The 17,866-nt window shown below is 45.6% G+C and overlaps 1 protein-coding gene across 1 annotated transcript; it reads left to right on the top strand.

The window, feature by feature from the left end:
* Positions 1 to 3,061: 3,061 nt before the first annotated feature.
* Positions 3,062 to 14,540, top strand: LOC121551236 (galactosylceramide sulfotransferase-like). Its single transcript, XM_041863796.1, has 3 exons — positions 3,062 to 3,311; positions 12,917 to 13,064; positions 13,319 to 14,540. The coding sequence occupies exons 2-3, from the start codon at positions 12,937 to 12,939 to the stop codon at positions 14,472 to 14,474; spliced, it is 1,284 nt and encodes a 427-aa protein (XP_041719730.1). The 5' UTR covers positions 3,062 to 3,311; positions 12,917 to 12,936; the 3' UTR covers positions 14,475 to 14,540.
* The last annotated feature ends 3,326 nt before the right edge of the window (positions 14,541 to 17,866 follow it).

Below are 17,866 nucleotides of genomic sequence, written 5' to 3' on the forward strand. Positions count from 1 at the left end.
CTAGTCTGAGTCTCAGCCTGGCTCTCGGGGCGTGTACCTGCCAGGACGCACCCCGCTCAACAAAAGGCTGAATGTTGAGGGGGGAGGGATACAGGCAGGGTGGGCGATCAGCATGATCCCTATGCTTCTCCTTCCGGATTGAAATGCTATAGTGTGTGGAGCGTGAGGAACAGTGGCCACCTCCCCTTACTGTAATAGTCGGTGCTGTATGACAACATTTTGTCACATCCCGCCTCCCAGAGCAAAATAGACTCATCAATCTTTGGCTCGTATGTCTGGATCATTCTCTATTGACACCAAGTTACTGCCGTTGAATGGACGGTAGTGGTACCAAATACAGTTGTCCATATTCTCACGAGTCCGAAGGAGTAGGCAAATCTCCATTGAAAGTGCATTTTGGTCCAGGAGTAGGCTTAATCTGAAACTGAAAATGCAGAATGAATAAAAACAGCTTTCAGAAGCACAATACATAAGATTTCCTGCTGTTCAATGGTCATCCCGATTTGATTTATTAGGATCCCCATTAGCCGACGCCAATGGGCGACAGCTAGTCTTACTGGGGTCCGACACATAACGAAAAATACATTACAGACAAAATACTTTACAATTTACCTACATTTTAAAACATTAACATGTAGTGTGTGTGCATCTATCAGTTACACACATGTCCGTACATACACACAAGTACTGTAGGTCACATGGGGGAGAGGCGTTGTGAGGTGTTGCTTTATTTGTTTTCTGAAACCAGGTTTGCTGTTCACTTGCGCTATATGAGGTGGAAGGGAGTTCCATGCACCCATGGCTCTGTATAATGCTGTACGTTTCCTTGAATTTGTTCTGGACCTGGGGACTGTGAAAAGACCCCTTTTGGCATGTCTGGTGGGGTAAGTGCTTGTGTCAGTGCTGTGTGTAAATTGACTACGCAAACAAGTCTTTCCTCAACTCTTAGCCAAGAGAGACTGGCATGCATAGTATTAATATTAGCCCTCTGATTACGATGAAGAGCAAGACGTGCCTCTCTGTTCTGGGCCAGCTGCAGCTTAACTAGGTCTTTCTTATTAATTTATTATATATACCCTTTGATTCTTAAGTAATATAACTTACAGGTTTAGTACAGCATCCATATCATATCATAACCCAAACAATGTACAGTTGTGGTCAAAAGTTTTTCACAAAGTCTGCTGCCTTAGTTTTGATGATGGCAATTTGCATATACTCCAGAATGTCATGAAGAATGATCAGATTAATTGCAAAGTCCCTCTTTGCATGAAAATGAACTTAATCCCCCAAAAAAACATTTCCACTGCATTTCAGCCCTGCCACAAAAGGACCAGCTGCCATCATGTCAGTGATTCTCTCGTTAACACAGGTGAGAGTGTTGACGAGGACAAGGCTGGAGATCACTCTGTCATGCTGATTGAGTTAGAATAACAGACTGGAAGCTTTAAAAGGAGGGTGGTGCTTGAAATCATTGTTCTTCCTCTGTTAACCATGGTTACATGCAAGGAAACACGTGCCGTCATTGCTTTGCACAAAAAGGGCTTCACAGGCAAGGATATTGCTGCTAGTAAGATTGCACCTAAATCAACCATTTATCGTATCATCAAGAACTTCAAGGAGAGAGGTTCAATTGTGAAGAAGGCATGCCCAACAGCTGCGGGATCGGGGCACCACCAGTGCAGAGCTTGCTCAGGAATGGCAGCAGGCAGGTGTGAGTGCATCTGCACGCACAGTGAGGCGAAGACTTTTGGAAGATGGCCTGGTGTCAAGAAGGGCAGCAAAGAAGCCACTTCTCTCCAGGAAAAACATCAGGGACAGACTGATATTTTGCAAAAGGTACAGGGATTGGACTGCTGAGGACTGGGGTAAAGTCATTTTCTCTGATGAATCCCCTTTCTGATTGTTTGGGCCATCCAGAAAACACCTTGTCCGGAGAAGACAAGGTGAGCGCTACCATCAGTTCTGTGTCATGCCAACAGTAAAGCATCCCGAGACCATTCATGTGTGGGGTTGCTTCTCAGCCAAGGGAGTGGGCTCACTCACAATTTTGCCTAAGAACACAGCCATGAATAAAGAATGGTACCAACACATCCTCAGAGAGCAACTTCTCCCAACCATCCAAGAACAGTTTGGTGACGACCAATGTCTTTTCCAGCATGATGGAGCACCTTGCCATAAGGCAAAAGTGATAACTAAGTGGCTCGGGGAACAAAACATCGACATTTTGGGTCCATGGCCAGGAAACTCCCCAGACCTTAATCCCATTGAGAACTTGTGGTCGATCCTCAAGAGGCGGGGTGGACAAACAAAAACCCACAAACTCCAAGCATTGATTATGCAAGAATGGGCTGCCATCAGTCAGGATGTGGCCCAGAAGTTAATTGACAGCGTGCCAGGGCAGATTGCAGAGGTCTTGAAAAAGAAAGGTCAACACTGCAAATATTGACTCTTTGCATAAACTTAATGTAATTGTCAATAAAAGCCTTTGACACGTATGGAATGCTTGTAATTATACTTCAGTATACCATAGTAACATCTGACAAAAATATCTCATAACACTGAAGCAGCGAACTTTGTGAAGACCAATACTTGTGTCATTCTCAACGTTTGACCACGACTGTATAGTTTCAAAATATACATAAACGGTCAGTCCTTAATTTGAGAACAGTATAAAGTTTTTCAAGCCCATCCCTCAGGTTCAGCTGTTTGGTTGAAAAATGAATTGTGGCTATTGTTCTGTACTATAACTGGGTTCGCCACAAAACAATACGGTCGTAAGACAGAGCAGACTTGATAAATTGGCACAATCGAGAGCTTTGTGCTTTGGCTCTCTGCATTTGTTATGTTTACATTATTTGCTAGCCCTCCTTTCAGCTTGCATCTCAGACTTGAGTCAAGTGTCTGCTCTCAATAGCCTTCTGTATAAAGACAGAAAAGAGCCCATGCCCTCCCCATACTCCCCCTCTCTCTTTCTCTCTGTGCCTCTCTCTTTCACACACTGACAAGAGCAAGTCCCCTGACAGGGAGCCTGATCACTTTGAGAGTTCAAAGTAGAGGAGGAGGTGGCCAGAGACATCAGGTGTGCATAATATACAGAGAGAGAGAGAGCACCTGCCAGGTGAATGGGCTTTGGAGTGTTGGGCTGTCATTTGTAATGATAAGGAAAGTACTGGACCATGTGGTGGGGTTGTGGACCAGACGGCTCTTCTGAGACTCACTGCTATGCACTCTGAGGAGAAACAACTGTCCTAGGTTTCAACTTCAGTGACATTTTTCATCTAACTGCAGTTGCTGGATTTATGCACAAAAGGGTAAGTGTTATTTTTCACAAAGAGAATTTGTAAATTATGTCTTAGTGTTGGAGTGTGCCCCTGGCTATCCGTATATAAAATAAAAATGAAAATCGTGCTGTCTGGTTTGCTTAATATAGGGAATTTTAAATTATTTATACTTTTGATACTTAAGTATATTTTAGCAATTACATTTACTTTTGATACTTCAGTATATTTAAAAACAAATACTTTTAGACTTTTACTCAAGTAGTATTTTACTGGGTGACTCACTTTTACTTGAGACATTTCTAGTTAATGACATTTGGAAATTGTCATTAGGTCAGAGTTTATGCATCCACTGCTGTCCGTGCACATCTCAGCCATTAATCTCTGCCTTGGCAAAATTTCAGTTTTCTCATTGAACAACATCAATTGTAGTTAGCGACACTTCTTTGGGGAACAGGAGTGGTAGGATTCTTTTGGGGCTTATTTGCTTATACTGAAAAATACCAGTAAGCCTACACCTATGCCCAATTTACGTTCACTAGTACCAAAATTAAATGGAACTTGTCACTCAATCCTCAGTGTCACTCAACATTCCTGATGTACCTTAGATGCTGCTATGTACAGTATTTGCCCTGATTGCTATACAAATACTGTGTCTCTGTTTTTTGTTATGTTGTCATGTTACTTTATGATTGTGAATACCCTCAAAGACTGGGCCACCAACAACAATGTTAACATTGGAGAACATGCAAATAACATTTGATTTACGGGTGTCAAAAGTCACATTGTTTACTAATTGTCTCATTTAATTCTGAAGTGCTCAGGGGTGAAAGTTGAATTAATTTCTTCCTGGTATGGGACCTCCTATGTGTGCAAGCACTTGTCAAACAATCATTTCAAAGGGCTCCTTTACTAGGCTTCACGCGCACGTTCATCCACTAACAACATACATGTATTTCCAGTCTCCAAACAGTGGTGAATGGCAGTGGTGTAAAGTACTACTTAAGTAGTTTTTTGGGGGTATCTTTACTTTTCTTTACTATTTATATTTTTTACAACTTTTAATTTTACTTCACTACCATTCCTAAAGAAAATAATGTACTTTTTACTCCATACATTTTCCCTGACACCCAAAAGTACTCGTTACATTTTAAATGCTTAGCAGGACAGGAAAATGGTCCAATTCACACACTTATCAAGAGAACATCCTTGGTCATCCCTACTGCCTCTAATCTGGCGGACTCACTAAACACACATGGTTCGTTTGTAAATAATGTCTGAGTGTTGGAGTGTGCCCTTGGCTATCGTTTGCTTAATATAGGGAATTTTAAATTACACTGCTCAAAAAAATTAAGGGAACACTTAAACAACACAATGTAACTCAAGTCAATCACACTTCTGTGAAATCAAACTGTCCACTTAGGAAGCAACACTGATTGACAATACATTTCACATGCTGTTGTGCAAATGGAATAGACAACAGGTGGAAATTATAGGCAATTAGCAAGACACCCCCAATAAAGGACTGGTTTTGCAGGTGGTGACCACAGACCACTTCTCAGTTCCTATGCTTCCTGGCTGATGTTTTGGTCACTTTTGAATGCTGGCGGTGCTTTCACTCTAGTGGTAGCATGAGACGGAGTCTACAACCTACACAAGTGGCTCAGGTAGTGCAGCTCATCCAGGATGGCACATCAATGCGAGCTGTGGCAAGAAGGTTTGCTGTATCTGTCAGCGTAGTGTCCAGATCATGGAGGCGCTACCAGGAGACAGGCCAGTACATCAGGAGACGTGGAGGAGGCCGTAGGAGGGCAACAACCCAGCAGCAGGACTACTACCTCCGCCTTTGTGCAAGGAGGAGCAGGAGGAGCACTGCCAGAGCCCTGCAAAATGACCTCCAGCAGGCCACAAATGTGCATGTGTCTGCTCAAACGGTCAGAAACAGACTCCATGAGGGTGGTATGAGGGCCCGACGTCCACAGCTGGGGGTTGTGCTTACAGCCCAACACCGTGCAGGACGTTTGGCATTTGCCAGAGAACACCAAGATTGGCAAATTCGCCACTGGCGCCCTGTGTTCTTCACAGATGAAAGCAGGTTCACACTGAGCACATGTGACAGACGTGACAGAGTCTGGAGATGCCGTGGAGAACGTTCTGCTGCCTGCAACATCCTCCAGCATGACCGGTTTGGCGGTGGGTCAGTCATGGTGTGGGGTGGCATTTCTTTGGGGGGCCGCACAGCCCTCCATGTGCTCGCCAGAGGTAGCCTGACTGCCATTAGGTACCAAGATGAGATCCTCAGACCCCTTGTGAGACCATATGCTGGTGCGGTTGGCCCTGGGTTCCTCCTAATGCAAGACAATGCTAGACCTCATGTGGCTGGAGTGTGTCAGCAGTTCCTGCAAGAGGAAGGCATTGATGCTATGGACTGGCCCGCCCGTTCCCCAGACCTGAATCCAATTGAGCACATCTGGGACATCATGTCTCGCTCCATCCACCAATGCCACGTTGCACCACAGACTGTCCAGGAGTTGGCGGATGCTTTAGTCCAGGTCTAGGTGGAGATCCCTCAGGAGACCATCCGCCACCTCATCAGGAGCATGCCCAGGCGTTGTAGGGAGGTCATACAGGCACGTGGAGGCCACACACACTACTGAGCCTCATTTTGACTTGTTTTAAGGACATTACATCAAAGTTGGATCAGCCTGTAGTGTGGTTTTCCACTTTAATTTTGAGGGTGACTCCAAATCCAGACCTCCATGGGTTGATAAATTTGATTTCCATTGATAATTTTTGTGTGATTTTGTTGTCAGCACATTCAACTATGTAAAGAAAAAAGTATTTAATAAGATTATTTCATTCATTCAGATCTAGGATGTGTTGTTTAAGTGTTCCCTTAATTTTTTGAGCAGTGTATTTATACTTTTACTTTTACTTTTGATACTTTTAAGTATATTTTAGCAATTACATTTACTTTTGATACTTAAGTATATTTAAAACCAAATACTTTTAGACTTTTACTCAAGTAGTATTTTACTGGGTGACTTTCACTTTTACTTGAGACATTTTCTATTAAAGTATCTTTACCTTTACTCAAGTAAGACTATTGGGTACTTTTTCCACCATTGCCTTCACCCCAGTCTGAGGTCCTGAGCACTCTGGAGCATGTTTTCATCTCGCTGTACTTTACTCTGTTCATCTTTCCCTCGATCCTGACTAGTCTCCTAGTCCCTGCCGTTGAAAAACATCCCCACAGCATAATGCTACCACCACCATGCTTCACTGTAGAGATTGTGCCAGGTTTCCTCCAGACGTGACACTTGGCATTCTGGACAAAGAGTTCAATCTTGGTTTCATACGACCAGAGAATCTTGTTCCTCATGGTCAGATTCCTTTAGGTGCCTTTTGGCAAACTCCAAGCAGGCTGTCATGTGCCTTTTACTGAGGAGTGGCTTCCGTCTGGCCACTCTAGCATAAAGGCCTGATTGGTGGAGTGCTGCAGAGATGGTTGTCCTTCTGGAAGGTTCTCCCATGTCCACAGAGGAACTCTGGAGCTCTGTCAGAGTAAAAGTCACCTCCCTGACCAAGGCCCTTCTCCCCCATTTGCTCAGTTTTGCCGGTCGGCCAGCTCTAGGAAGAGTCTTGGTGGTTCCAAACTTCTTCCATTTAAGAATGACAGAGGCCACTGTGTTCTTGGGGACCTTCAATGCTGCAGAAATATTTGGGTACCCTTCCCCAGATCTGTGCCTCGACACGATCCTGTCTCGGAGCTCTGCGGACAATTCTTTCGATCTCATGGCTTGGTTTTTGCTCTGACATGTACTGTCAACTGTGGGACCTTATATAGACAGGTGTGTGCCTTTCCAAATCATGTACAATCAATTGAATTTACCACAGGTGGACTCCAATCAAGTTAAGATTTCCCTTCACTGGAACTAAGGGGCCTAGCCCGAACCATGAAAAACAGCCCCAGACCATTATTCCTCCTCCACCAAACTTTACAGTTGGCACTATGGATTTGGGCAGGTAGCGTTCTCTTGGCATCCGTCAAACCCAGATTCGTCCGTCGGACTGCCAGATGGTGAAGCGTGATTCATCACTCCAGGGAACGCGTTTCCACTGCTCCAGAGTCCAATGGCGGCGAGCTTTACACCACTCCAGTCGACGCTTGGCATTGCGCATGGTGATCTTAGGCTTGTGTACGGCTGCTCGGCCATGGAAACCCATTTAATGAAGCTCCTGATGAACAGTTCTTGTGCTGACGTTGCTTCCAGAGGCAGTTTGGAACTCGGTAATTAGTTTTGCAACCGAGGACAGACAATTTAAACATGCTACGCGCTTCAGCACTCGGCGGTGCTCCTAGACATTTCCACTTCACAACTTACAGTTGACCGGGGCAGCTCTAGAAGGGCAGAAATATGACGAACTGAGTTGTTTGACGGTGCCACGTTGAAAGTCAGTAAGGCCATTCTACTGCCAATGTTTGTCTATGGAGATTGCATGTCTGTGTGCTCGATTCTATACACCTGTCAGCAACGGGTGTGGCTGAAATAGCCGAATCCACTAATTTGAAGGGGTGTAGTGTATGTACATGTGCCTAGGAGAAAGTAAACTTACCGGGATCCAGGGCCAGCTCTGTCCTGACCTGACTCCCATGGGTTGGCCAGCCCAAGCGGATTATTGTTCGTTGTTCAAAAGGATGGCCAAAATACATATTTACAAAACGGAAACTCCAAAAGACTGGTCCAAAACTAAAGAGGTTAACTAAAACAAAACAAAAACTGTCATGCCGAGAGGCTCTATGGCCACCTCTCTCTCAAGGTTAGACTAAACCCCAAATTGCCCACACCTGCACACTTTATCAAGGCTTGGCAGAGCATCTGGACCCGGTTGCTGCTGCCCCCTGGGGATGGAGTGTGGAAGTGGTAGTGCTAGTGTGTAATCATGCTCCTCAGACCTAACCTACCTAACTTATTCCATAACAGGTTTCATTCAGACATTAGTTATTTGGGCATTGCCAATGACTGTGATGGTGTGCATAGCAATTTAGCCCTCACATTGAATGTTTTCCTGAATGTCTCTATTTTGGGTTCATTGCCCTGAATGTTGCCATGCACAGTATGTCAATATGTGCTTTTGTGACTGAAGATAATGGATACATTACTGCTTATACGATATGTGGAGAGAGTGACTTTTACCATTGCCCTTCACCATACAATTCCATTTGAATGGTATTGTAGGCATACAGTGCCTTCAGAAAGTATTCACAACCGTTGACTTTTTCCAAAAAAAATGTGTGTTACAAAGTGGGATTAAAATTGATTTAATTGTAATTTATTGTCAACCATCTACAGAAAATACTCTGTAATTTCAAAGTGGAAGAAAAATTCTAACATTTGTGGGAAAAAAACATGAAAAACAAATACTAATATCTTGATTAGATAAGTACTCAACCCCCTGACATGTTAGAATCACCTTTGACAGCGATTACAGGTGTGTATTTCTGGGTAAGTCTAGAGATTTCCACATCTGGATTTTGCAACATTTGCCCATTATTATCCTGAAAAACTCCCCAGTCCTTAATGATTACAAGCATACCCATAACATGATGCAGCCACCACTATGCTTGAAAATATGGAGAGTGGTACTCAGTAATTGTCACGATCGTCGTAGGAGTGAGTAGACCAAGGCGCAGCGTGTGAAACAAACATGACTTTATTTAATTAAAGTACTAACAAAACACGACTCGTGAAGTCCACGGTTAACAATACCGACACGGAACAAAAACCCACAACACCCAAGGGAAAACATACAGTTTAAATATGGCTCCCAATCAGAGACAACCCACAACAGCTGACACTTGTTGCCTCTGATTGGGAGCCACTCTGGCCAACATAGACATAGAACAACTTAGAACACCCAACATAGAAAATGAACACATAGAATGAACACACCCTGGCTCAACATATAGAGTCCCAGAGCCAGGGTGTGACAGTACCCCCCCCTAAAGGCGCGGACTGCGACCGCGCCTCAATAAGAGCTAAACAGGGGAGGGCTGGGTGGGCATACCTCCTCGGCGGCGGTTCTGGCTCCGGCCTTGACCACCACCCTTCCATAATTCCCCCGTAGCGCCCCTGGTCCGGTCTGACCCCGCTGGCTGGATCTGGACTGGACATTGACGGAGCGGATTGCTTACGCTCCGTTGTGGAGCAGCTGACCCGGTCTTACCAGGCTGACGACTCGCACCCCGGGCTTGGTGCGAGTAGCAGGAACGGGCTGAACCAGGCTGACGACTCGCACCCCCTGGCTTGGTGCGAGTGGCAGGAACGGGCTGGACCAGGCTGACGACTCGCACCCCCTGGCTTGGTGCGAGTGGCAGGAACGGGCTGGACCAGGCTGACGACGCACACCGTAGGCTTGGTGCGTGGAGCAGGGACAGGCCGGACAGGGCTGGCGACGCACCCCGTAGGCTTGGTGCGTGGAGCAGGGACAGGCCGGGCTGGGCTGACGACGCACACCATAGGCTTGGTGCGTGGAGCAGGGACAGGCCGGACAGGGCTGGCGACGCACACCGTAGGCTTGGTGCGTGGAGCAGGGACAGGCCGGACAGGGCTGGCGACGCACACCGTAGGCTTGGTGCGTGGAGCAGGAACAGGCCGGGCAGGGCTGACGACGCACACCGTAGGCTTGGTGCGTGGAGCAGGGACAGGCCGGACAGGGCTGGCGACGCACACCGTAGGTTTGGTGCGTGGAGCAGGGACAGGCCGGGCTGGGCTGTCGACGCACACCGTAGGCTTGGTGCGTGGAGCAGGGACAGGCCGGACTGGGCTGGCGACGCACACCGTAGGCTTGGTGCGTGGAGCAGGGACAGGCCGGACTGGGCTGGCGACGCACACCGTAGGCTTGGTGCGTGGAGCAGGGACAGGCCGTACAGGGCTGGCGACGCACACCGTAGGCTTGGTGCGTGGAGCAGGGACAGGCCGGACAGGGCTGGCGACGCACACCGTAGGCTTGGTGCGTAGAGCAGGAACAGGCCGGGCTGGGCTGTCGACGCACACCGTAGGCTTGGTGCGTGGAGCAGGAACAGGCCGGACCGTACTGGGAACACACACCACTGGCCTTAAACGGGGATCAGGAACGGGCCGGACCGGACTGGCAATACACCTCAGTACCTCTCGCCGTGCCTCTACAACTTCCTTCCCTCCTCTCGCCAATGGCTCCCGTAACCCGGTGGCCTTCTCTCCTCGTCTCCCATTTCGCCCTGTGGCAGCCTCCTGCTGCCCAGTCGCCCATGCCGTGTGCCCCCCTAAAAATTATTGGGGGTGCCTCTCGTCCGTCCGACGATGGCACTGCTGACGCCGCTGCTCCTCTCTCGCCAGGGCCTTAATCCTACCCCAAGGTCCCTTGCCCCCGAGCATGTCCTCCCAGGACCACACTTTGCCCACCTGGGCCATCGCCAGCCTCTCCATCTCCTTTCCTGGCGCTTCCTCCCATGTCCAGTCTGCCTGCTCCTGGACACGCTGCTTTGTCCTTTTACGGTGGGTTTTTCTGTCACGATCGTCGTAGGAGTGAGTAGACCAAGGCGCAGCGTGTGAAACAAACATGACTTTATTTAATTAAAGTACTAACAAAACACGACTTGTGAAGTCCACGGTTAACAATACCGACACGGAACAAAAACCCACAACACCCAAGGGAAAACATACAGTTTAAATATGGCTCCCAATCAGAGACAACCCACAACAGCTGACACTCGTTGCCTCTGATTGGGAGCCACTCTGGCCAACATAGACATAGAACAACTTAGAACACCCAACATAGAAAATGAACACATAGAATGAACACACCCTGGCTCAACATATAGAGTCCCAGAGCCAGGGTGTGACAGTAATGTGCTGCATTGGATTTGCCCTAAACATAACACTTTGTATTCAGGACGAAAAGGTAATTGCTTTGCCACATTTTTTGCTTTATTACTTTAGTACCTTGTTGCAAACAGGATGCATGTTTTGGAATATTTGTCTTCTGTACAGGCTTCCTTCTGTTCACTCTGTCAATTAGGTTAGTATTGTGGAGTAACTACAATGTTGTTGATCATCCTCAGTTTTCTCCTATCACAGCCATTAAACTCTGTAACTGTTTTAAAGTCATCATTGGCCTCATGGTGAAATCTCTGAGCGAGTTAGGAAGGACGTCTGTATCTTTGTAGTGACTGGGTGTATTGATACACCATCCAAAGTGTAATTAATAACTTTTTCCCCCCCATCTACCAATAGGTGCCCTTCTTTGCGAGGTATTGGAAAACCTCCCCCTGTTTGAAATTCACTGCTAAACTGAGGGACCTTACAGATAATTGTATGTGTGGGGTACAGAAATGAGTTAGTCATTCAAAAATCATGTTAAACACTATTATTGCAACTTATTATGTGACTTGTTATGCAAATTTTCACGCCTGAATTTATTTAGGCTTGCCATAGTAAAGGGTTGAATACTTATTGACTCAAGACATTTCAGCTTTTCATTTTTAATTAATTTGTAAAAATTGGGGATATTGTGTGTAGGCCAGTGACAAAATAATCTCAATTTAATCAATTTTATATTCAGGCTGTAACACAACATAATGTGGAACAAGTCAAGGGGTGTGAATACTTTCTAAAGTCACTGTTATTTCTTAGCACCCATTTCAGACAATACTTGGTAGATAAAATACACCACATGAAACATTACACAATAACAGACACCTGCCCAACAAAGGTTTGCATCCTTCCCAGTAGCAGAGTAAGTGCTCAGTCTAACGAAACACACATCTATACCAAGGTCCATTTTCAGGTTAAACAGCTCCATGAAAAGATCCCTGATTCAGGGGGACTAGTGTTTAAATGTCTCCCATATATCCCAGTGCCTGGGCTGACTCTGAGGGCAGGGAGAATGCCCCTTCACATTCCTCTATAACGGCCCCTTCATGGATCTCCCAGACAAAGGAGCAGAAGACATAGCCCCATGTTCTACTCCACCACTGAGTGACCAGCAGCCACAGAACGTTTTCTTTTCCATCAGACAAAACATTTATCACATGCATTATTAATCTAAGGAACAGATGACACAGAAACATTGGGTATATCAGTCCATGCTGTAGTGTATCTCCACTGTGCCGTGTTCAGAGTAAAGACATAGCAGGTATAATGCTTTATAACTGGTTAAAAATATGTGTGGGCCCTTACAATGTCTTACAATAAGGCTTATACAATGTTAAGTCTCTCTATGTATCAAAATGTCAACTTAAATGATGATAAACTCTTGAGTATAGCTTTAATGATTAGGTGCTGGGACATGCATCTTCTTTGGACAATTTGCCATTGTGCCTTTTTCTAGGAATTGTATGAAGGATACAGTATGTGTGTTCAAATGAACATAAACCTAGTTCATTACCAAAGGCACACAATGTGCTCATTGGAAACAACCATTTGATTGAGCTGCTGTTTGTGTTAATTGGGAACAGGAGACAGTGGATCCAAGCGACTAACAGATTCCATGTCAATGAAAAAGTAGAGATTGTTGATGAACCTTTTGAAGATTTCAGGACTGTCAGCCTGTTGTTTTGGTACACTGTGGATAACTTAAACTGCTTTTTGTTTCAGATAACCCTCAATTTGGGACCATGGTTGGCAAGCAGGGGAGGCAATGGTGGTCGATGGGAAAAGGTCTTGTCCTGGGTACCCTACTCACCAGCTGTATGATCCTGCTCTACTGCCTTTCTGCTCCACAGGTCCACTTCAACCTGCCTGAGTAAGCCCCATTCACACACTTTTTACTAGGGGAAGTTGGTGCAATGGTTGGGCATCCTTTACAGTAAATATTGCATCAACAACATTCAGTATCATGTACAGATGATACAGATTGCTTTATTTGCCATATGAATGATGGTAATAAGCTACTATGAGAGGCAAAATGAGTTTTGGGTCTTCTACATCATTGCATAATGGTAAATCAGATAATATTTGTGATTTGATGTGTTGTATGTGTACGCTTGCTCTCCATAGGGTGCCAGTGCCTTACTCCTGCGCCCATCGGCATGCTCAAGCCCACACCACACCATTCACAAATGGCATCCAGCATGCCGCGGGACAGACGGGCCTCTGCACTCCCAAAGTGGATGTTATGTTCATGAAGACCCACAAGACGGCCAGCAGCACACTCCTCAACATCCTCTTCCGCTTCGGAGAGAAGCACAGGCTCAAGTTTGCCTTTCCAGACAGCCGTAATGACTTCTTCTACCCCTCCTTGTTTCAACGCTCCCAGGTCAAGGACTACAGGCCTGGCATGTGCTTCAATATCATATGCAACCACATGCGCTTCAATGCACCGGAGGTGGCCAAGGTGCTCCCCACAGACACCGCCTACATCACCATCCTCAGAGACCCGGCTGAGCTCTTTGAATCCTCCTTCCACTACTTTGGCCGCCTGGTGCCCATGACCTGGAAAATATCAGGCGAGGACAAGATGGGGGAGTTCCTGCGTGACCCCCGCCACTACTTTGACCCTGATGGCTTCAACTCCTTCTACCTCAAGAATCTGCTGTTCTTCGACTTCGGGCAGGACAACACTCTGGAGCTGGGCGACTCGAGGGTGGAGGAGGGCATTCGGGCCATCGCAGGCTGCTTCCAGCTGGTCATGTTGGTGGAGCACTTTGAAGAGTCCCTCATCCTGCTCATGGACGCCCTCTGTTGGGAGATGGACGACCTGCTCTTCTTCAAGCTCAACGCCCGGAAGGGCTCCACCGTGTCCAAACTGACCCCAGAGTTGAGGGCCAAGGCCCTGGAGTGGAACGCCGTGGACTGGAGACTTTACCAACACTTCAACGCAACCTTCTGGAGGAAGGTGGAGGCATACGGGCACCAGCGGATGGCTGACAACGTGGCGGAGCTCCAGAGGAGGAATGCAGAGATGGCGGCCGTCTGTATTGAGGGAGGGCATGCTGTGGATGCAGATAGCATCCAGGAGACAGTCATGCAGCCCTGGCAGCCCATCGGGGAGAAGTCCATCATGGGCTACAACCTGAAAAAGAACGTGGACAAGGCCCACCTCAAGCTGTGCCGTAAGATGCTCACACCCGAGCTGCAATACCTGACAGAGCTGGGGGTCAACCTGTGGATCACTAAACTGTGGGGTCATGTGAGAGACATTATCAACTGGTGACAAGCGGGTGACTAGAGAGACATGAGCGAGAGGGGCCAATTTTACGAGAGAGAGAGAGAGAGAGAGAGAGAGAGAGAGAGAGAGAGAGAGAGAGAGAGAGAGAGAGAGAGAGAGAGAGAGAGAGAGAGAGAGAGAGAGAGAGAGAGAGAGAGAGAGAGAGAGAGAGAGAGAGAGAGAGAGAGAGAGAGAGAGAGAAAAAGTTTTGCATGTCAGCAATCAAGTTTTCAGAAATACTGCTAGTATGATGCATTTTGCATCATATAATGCTGTGTTTTGCATAATGTCATGCAAAATGCATCATACCAGCTGTATTTCTGTATTTTGAAAGTTATACAGCTCTGGAAAAAATTAAGAGACCACTGCAAAAATATACGTTTCTCTGGTTTTACTATTTATAGGTATGTGTTTGGGTGAAATTAACATTTTTGTTTTATTCTATAAACTACTGACAACATTTCTCCCAAATTCCAAATAAAAATATTGTCATTTAGAGCATTTATTTGCAGAAAATGACAACTGGTCAAAATAACAAAAAAAGATGCAGTGTTGTCAGACCTCGAATAATGCAAAGAAAATAAGTTTATGTTCATTTTTAAACAACACAATACTAATGTTTTAACTAAGGAAGAGTTCAGAAATCAATATTTGGTGGAATAACCCTGATTTTCAATCACAACTTTCATGCGTCTTGGCATGCTCTTCACCAGTCTTTCATATTGATGTTGGGTGACTTTATGCCACTCCTGGCGCAAAAATTCAAGCAGCTTGACTTTGTTTGATGGCTTGTGACCATCCATCTTCCTCTTGATCACATTCCAGAAGTTTTCAATGGGGTTCATGTCTGGAGATTGGGCTGGCCATGACAGGGTCTTGATCTGGTGGTCCTCCATCCACACCTTGATTGACCTGGCTGTGTGGCATGGTGCATTGTCCTGCTGGAAAAAACAATCCTCAGTTGGGGAACAATGTCAGAGCAAAAGGAAGCAAGTTTTCTTCCAGGACAACCTTGTATGTGGCTTGATTCATGCGTCCTTCACAAAGACAAATCTGCCCGATTCCAGCATTGTTGAAGCACCCCCAGATCATCACTGATCCTCCACCAAATTTCACAGTGGGTGCGAGACACTGTGGCTTGTAGACCTCTTCAGGTCTCCGTCTAACCATTAGACGACCAGGTGTTGGGCAAAGCTGAAAATTGGACTCATCAGAGAAGATGACCTTACTCCAGTCCTCTACGGTCCAATCCTAATGGTCTTTTGCAAACCTCAGCCTGGCTCTTCTTTGCTTCTCATTGATGAAGGGCTTTTTTCTAGCTTTGCACGACTTCAGCCCTGCCCCTAGGAGCCTGTTTGGAACCGTCCTCGCCGTGCACTTCACCCCAGCTGCCGTTTGCCATTCTTTTTGTAGGTCACTTGATGTCATCCTATGGTTGTTGAGTGACATTCAAATTAGTTGGTGGTCATCCCGGTCAGTAGAGAGTCGTTTTCGCCCTCTGCCGGTCTGTAGCTTTGTTGTCCCCAATGTCTGCTGCTTGACCTTGTTCTTATGAACCGCCGTCTTTTACATTTTAAGGATGGAAGCAACCTGACGCTCGCTGTATCCCTCTGCCAGTAAAGCCAGAATTGAACCCTTCTTTTCCTCACTCAAAACTTTCCTTTTCAACTCTTTTAGCATGGTCAATAGTTATTTTTTGATTAATATTACTTTTAAGGTACTATTAGCATTGTTTTTGCCATCCAGCTGGTCCTATTGCAAGAGGATAGTGATGACCACAGCAATGGTTTTTATACTTTTCCTCCTTAAATAAGATTTGGTTCATGTGATCACCTAATCAGTACCTAATTCAGTAGAATGAGGTGTGCCTGTGTTGGAATTCAACAGACACCGGAATGGAATGGCTGTCATACATGTAGAGATGCTGATTTAAGAAAAATTTGCAGTGGTCTCTTAATTTTTTCCAGAGCTGTATATCTTGAAAACTTGATTGCTAACATGCAAAACATTTTGGGACTATACCAATAATCCAGTGCTTAATTTGTAAATTGGTAGGTGCCAGAACAAAGTGAGCAAGAGAGGGGGGTGACCTGGGGGGCTCTGATGTACCAGAATGCATTAAACAAAATCACCTTTATAATAAATTGCATGCAGCATTATCATCACTTTTGCTACTGGCATAGAGCAGTAGAGTTGAGGCGCTTGCCTAGGGTCCTAGGGTCCGTGAAAAATGTGGCCTTTTATTAAAACATTTCATTCAATTAATTCTACATCATTTTTTATTACTGGAGACTTTAGCTGAATATTTTTTGAATACCTCACAAATGATCGGGCTACTTTGACACTGACAAACTGAGAATCTGAGATCAATAAAAAATTTGCTTGTCTTGAATCCATCAATAGCCTAGGCCTAGGTGTGCTGAGACACATATTATACAATATGAGGAGGAAATTATAGTCCTAAAAAAGCTTTGCAGTTTCACTGACTCACCCAATGATGCGCAGCTCACTCACCGGTGATGGCCGATGCGCTCCTGCCAAAAGCTTATCTCTCTTGTTTTACTTTGCAAAACGATGCTGTTCGCTCAATAGGCCTATTTGGAAGTTGATAACTTGGTAGCCTACATACAGATTAGTCTTCTCTTTTCAGCAGGATCCATGTGCTTTCCAACCTGTGTTTTCCCGCGATTGTATTTGAAATATTGCGAAATCCCTGTTTTGGCTGCATGCTGTTTGTTCACTAACATATTTTCCGCGCGTTCCGGACTGTAGGCATGCCTTGTGATTGGGCTACACACAATCCACACCTAGCCAACATTTTTTAATAAGCTATTGATCCTCTGTGGATAAATTATAGGCTTACTCCTGGTGTAGTGTTCGGAATTGTTTAATTTCTTCCTGAACAGACAGCAGTAATTCTATAGCTTTGGCAAATGTAGGCTATTTCAATGTATCAAGGTTACTGCGGAACCTCCAGCAACCTTCCCGCGGCTATGATTCTATAAGGAAATAAATGATGAAGTGCAACGTGGGAGAGATGAGAGTTGAAGGCTCATGTCTACGGGGCAGGAGAATTACAGAGGAGTCAAAGTTGAATTAACTCTGATTGCTTTTATTCTAATTTTTACATTGCAAACAGTGAAAATAATTTTTCATGCCACAAGATGTACCGGATCCTAGCAAATGGGTTCTGGAACGAAACAGTCCAAAACTGAGAAGTGCCGGACCTGTTCCAGCAGGATCCGGCTCAAATTAAGCACTGCAACAATGGACTAATGAAACAAATACCAAAATATAGTTTTGTGGTGGAATTTTTCTATAAATACAGTGCATGTTAGCAAAATGTAATGTACCCGATAGGTGCTTGAAAACTGCAACGTTTTCAGTTGCAATCTGAA

This window comes from Coregonus clupeaformis, chromosome 18 (genome assembly GCF_020615455.1).
Source record: "Coregonus clupeaformis isolate EN_2021a chromosome 18, ASM2061545v1, whole genome shotgun sequence".
In the NCBI taxonomy this organism is placed as follows: domain Eukaryota; kingdom Metazoa; phylum Chordata; class Actinopteri; order Salmoniformes; family Salmonidae; genus Coregonus; species Coregonus clupeaformis.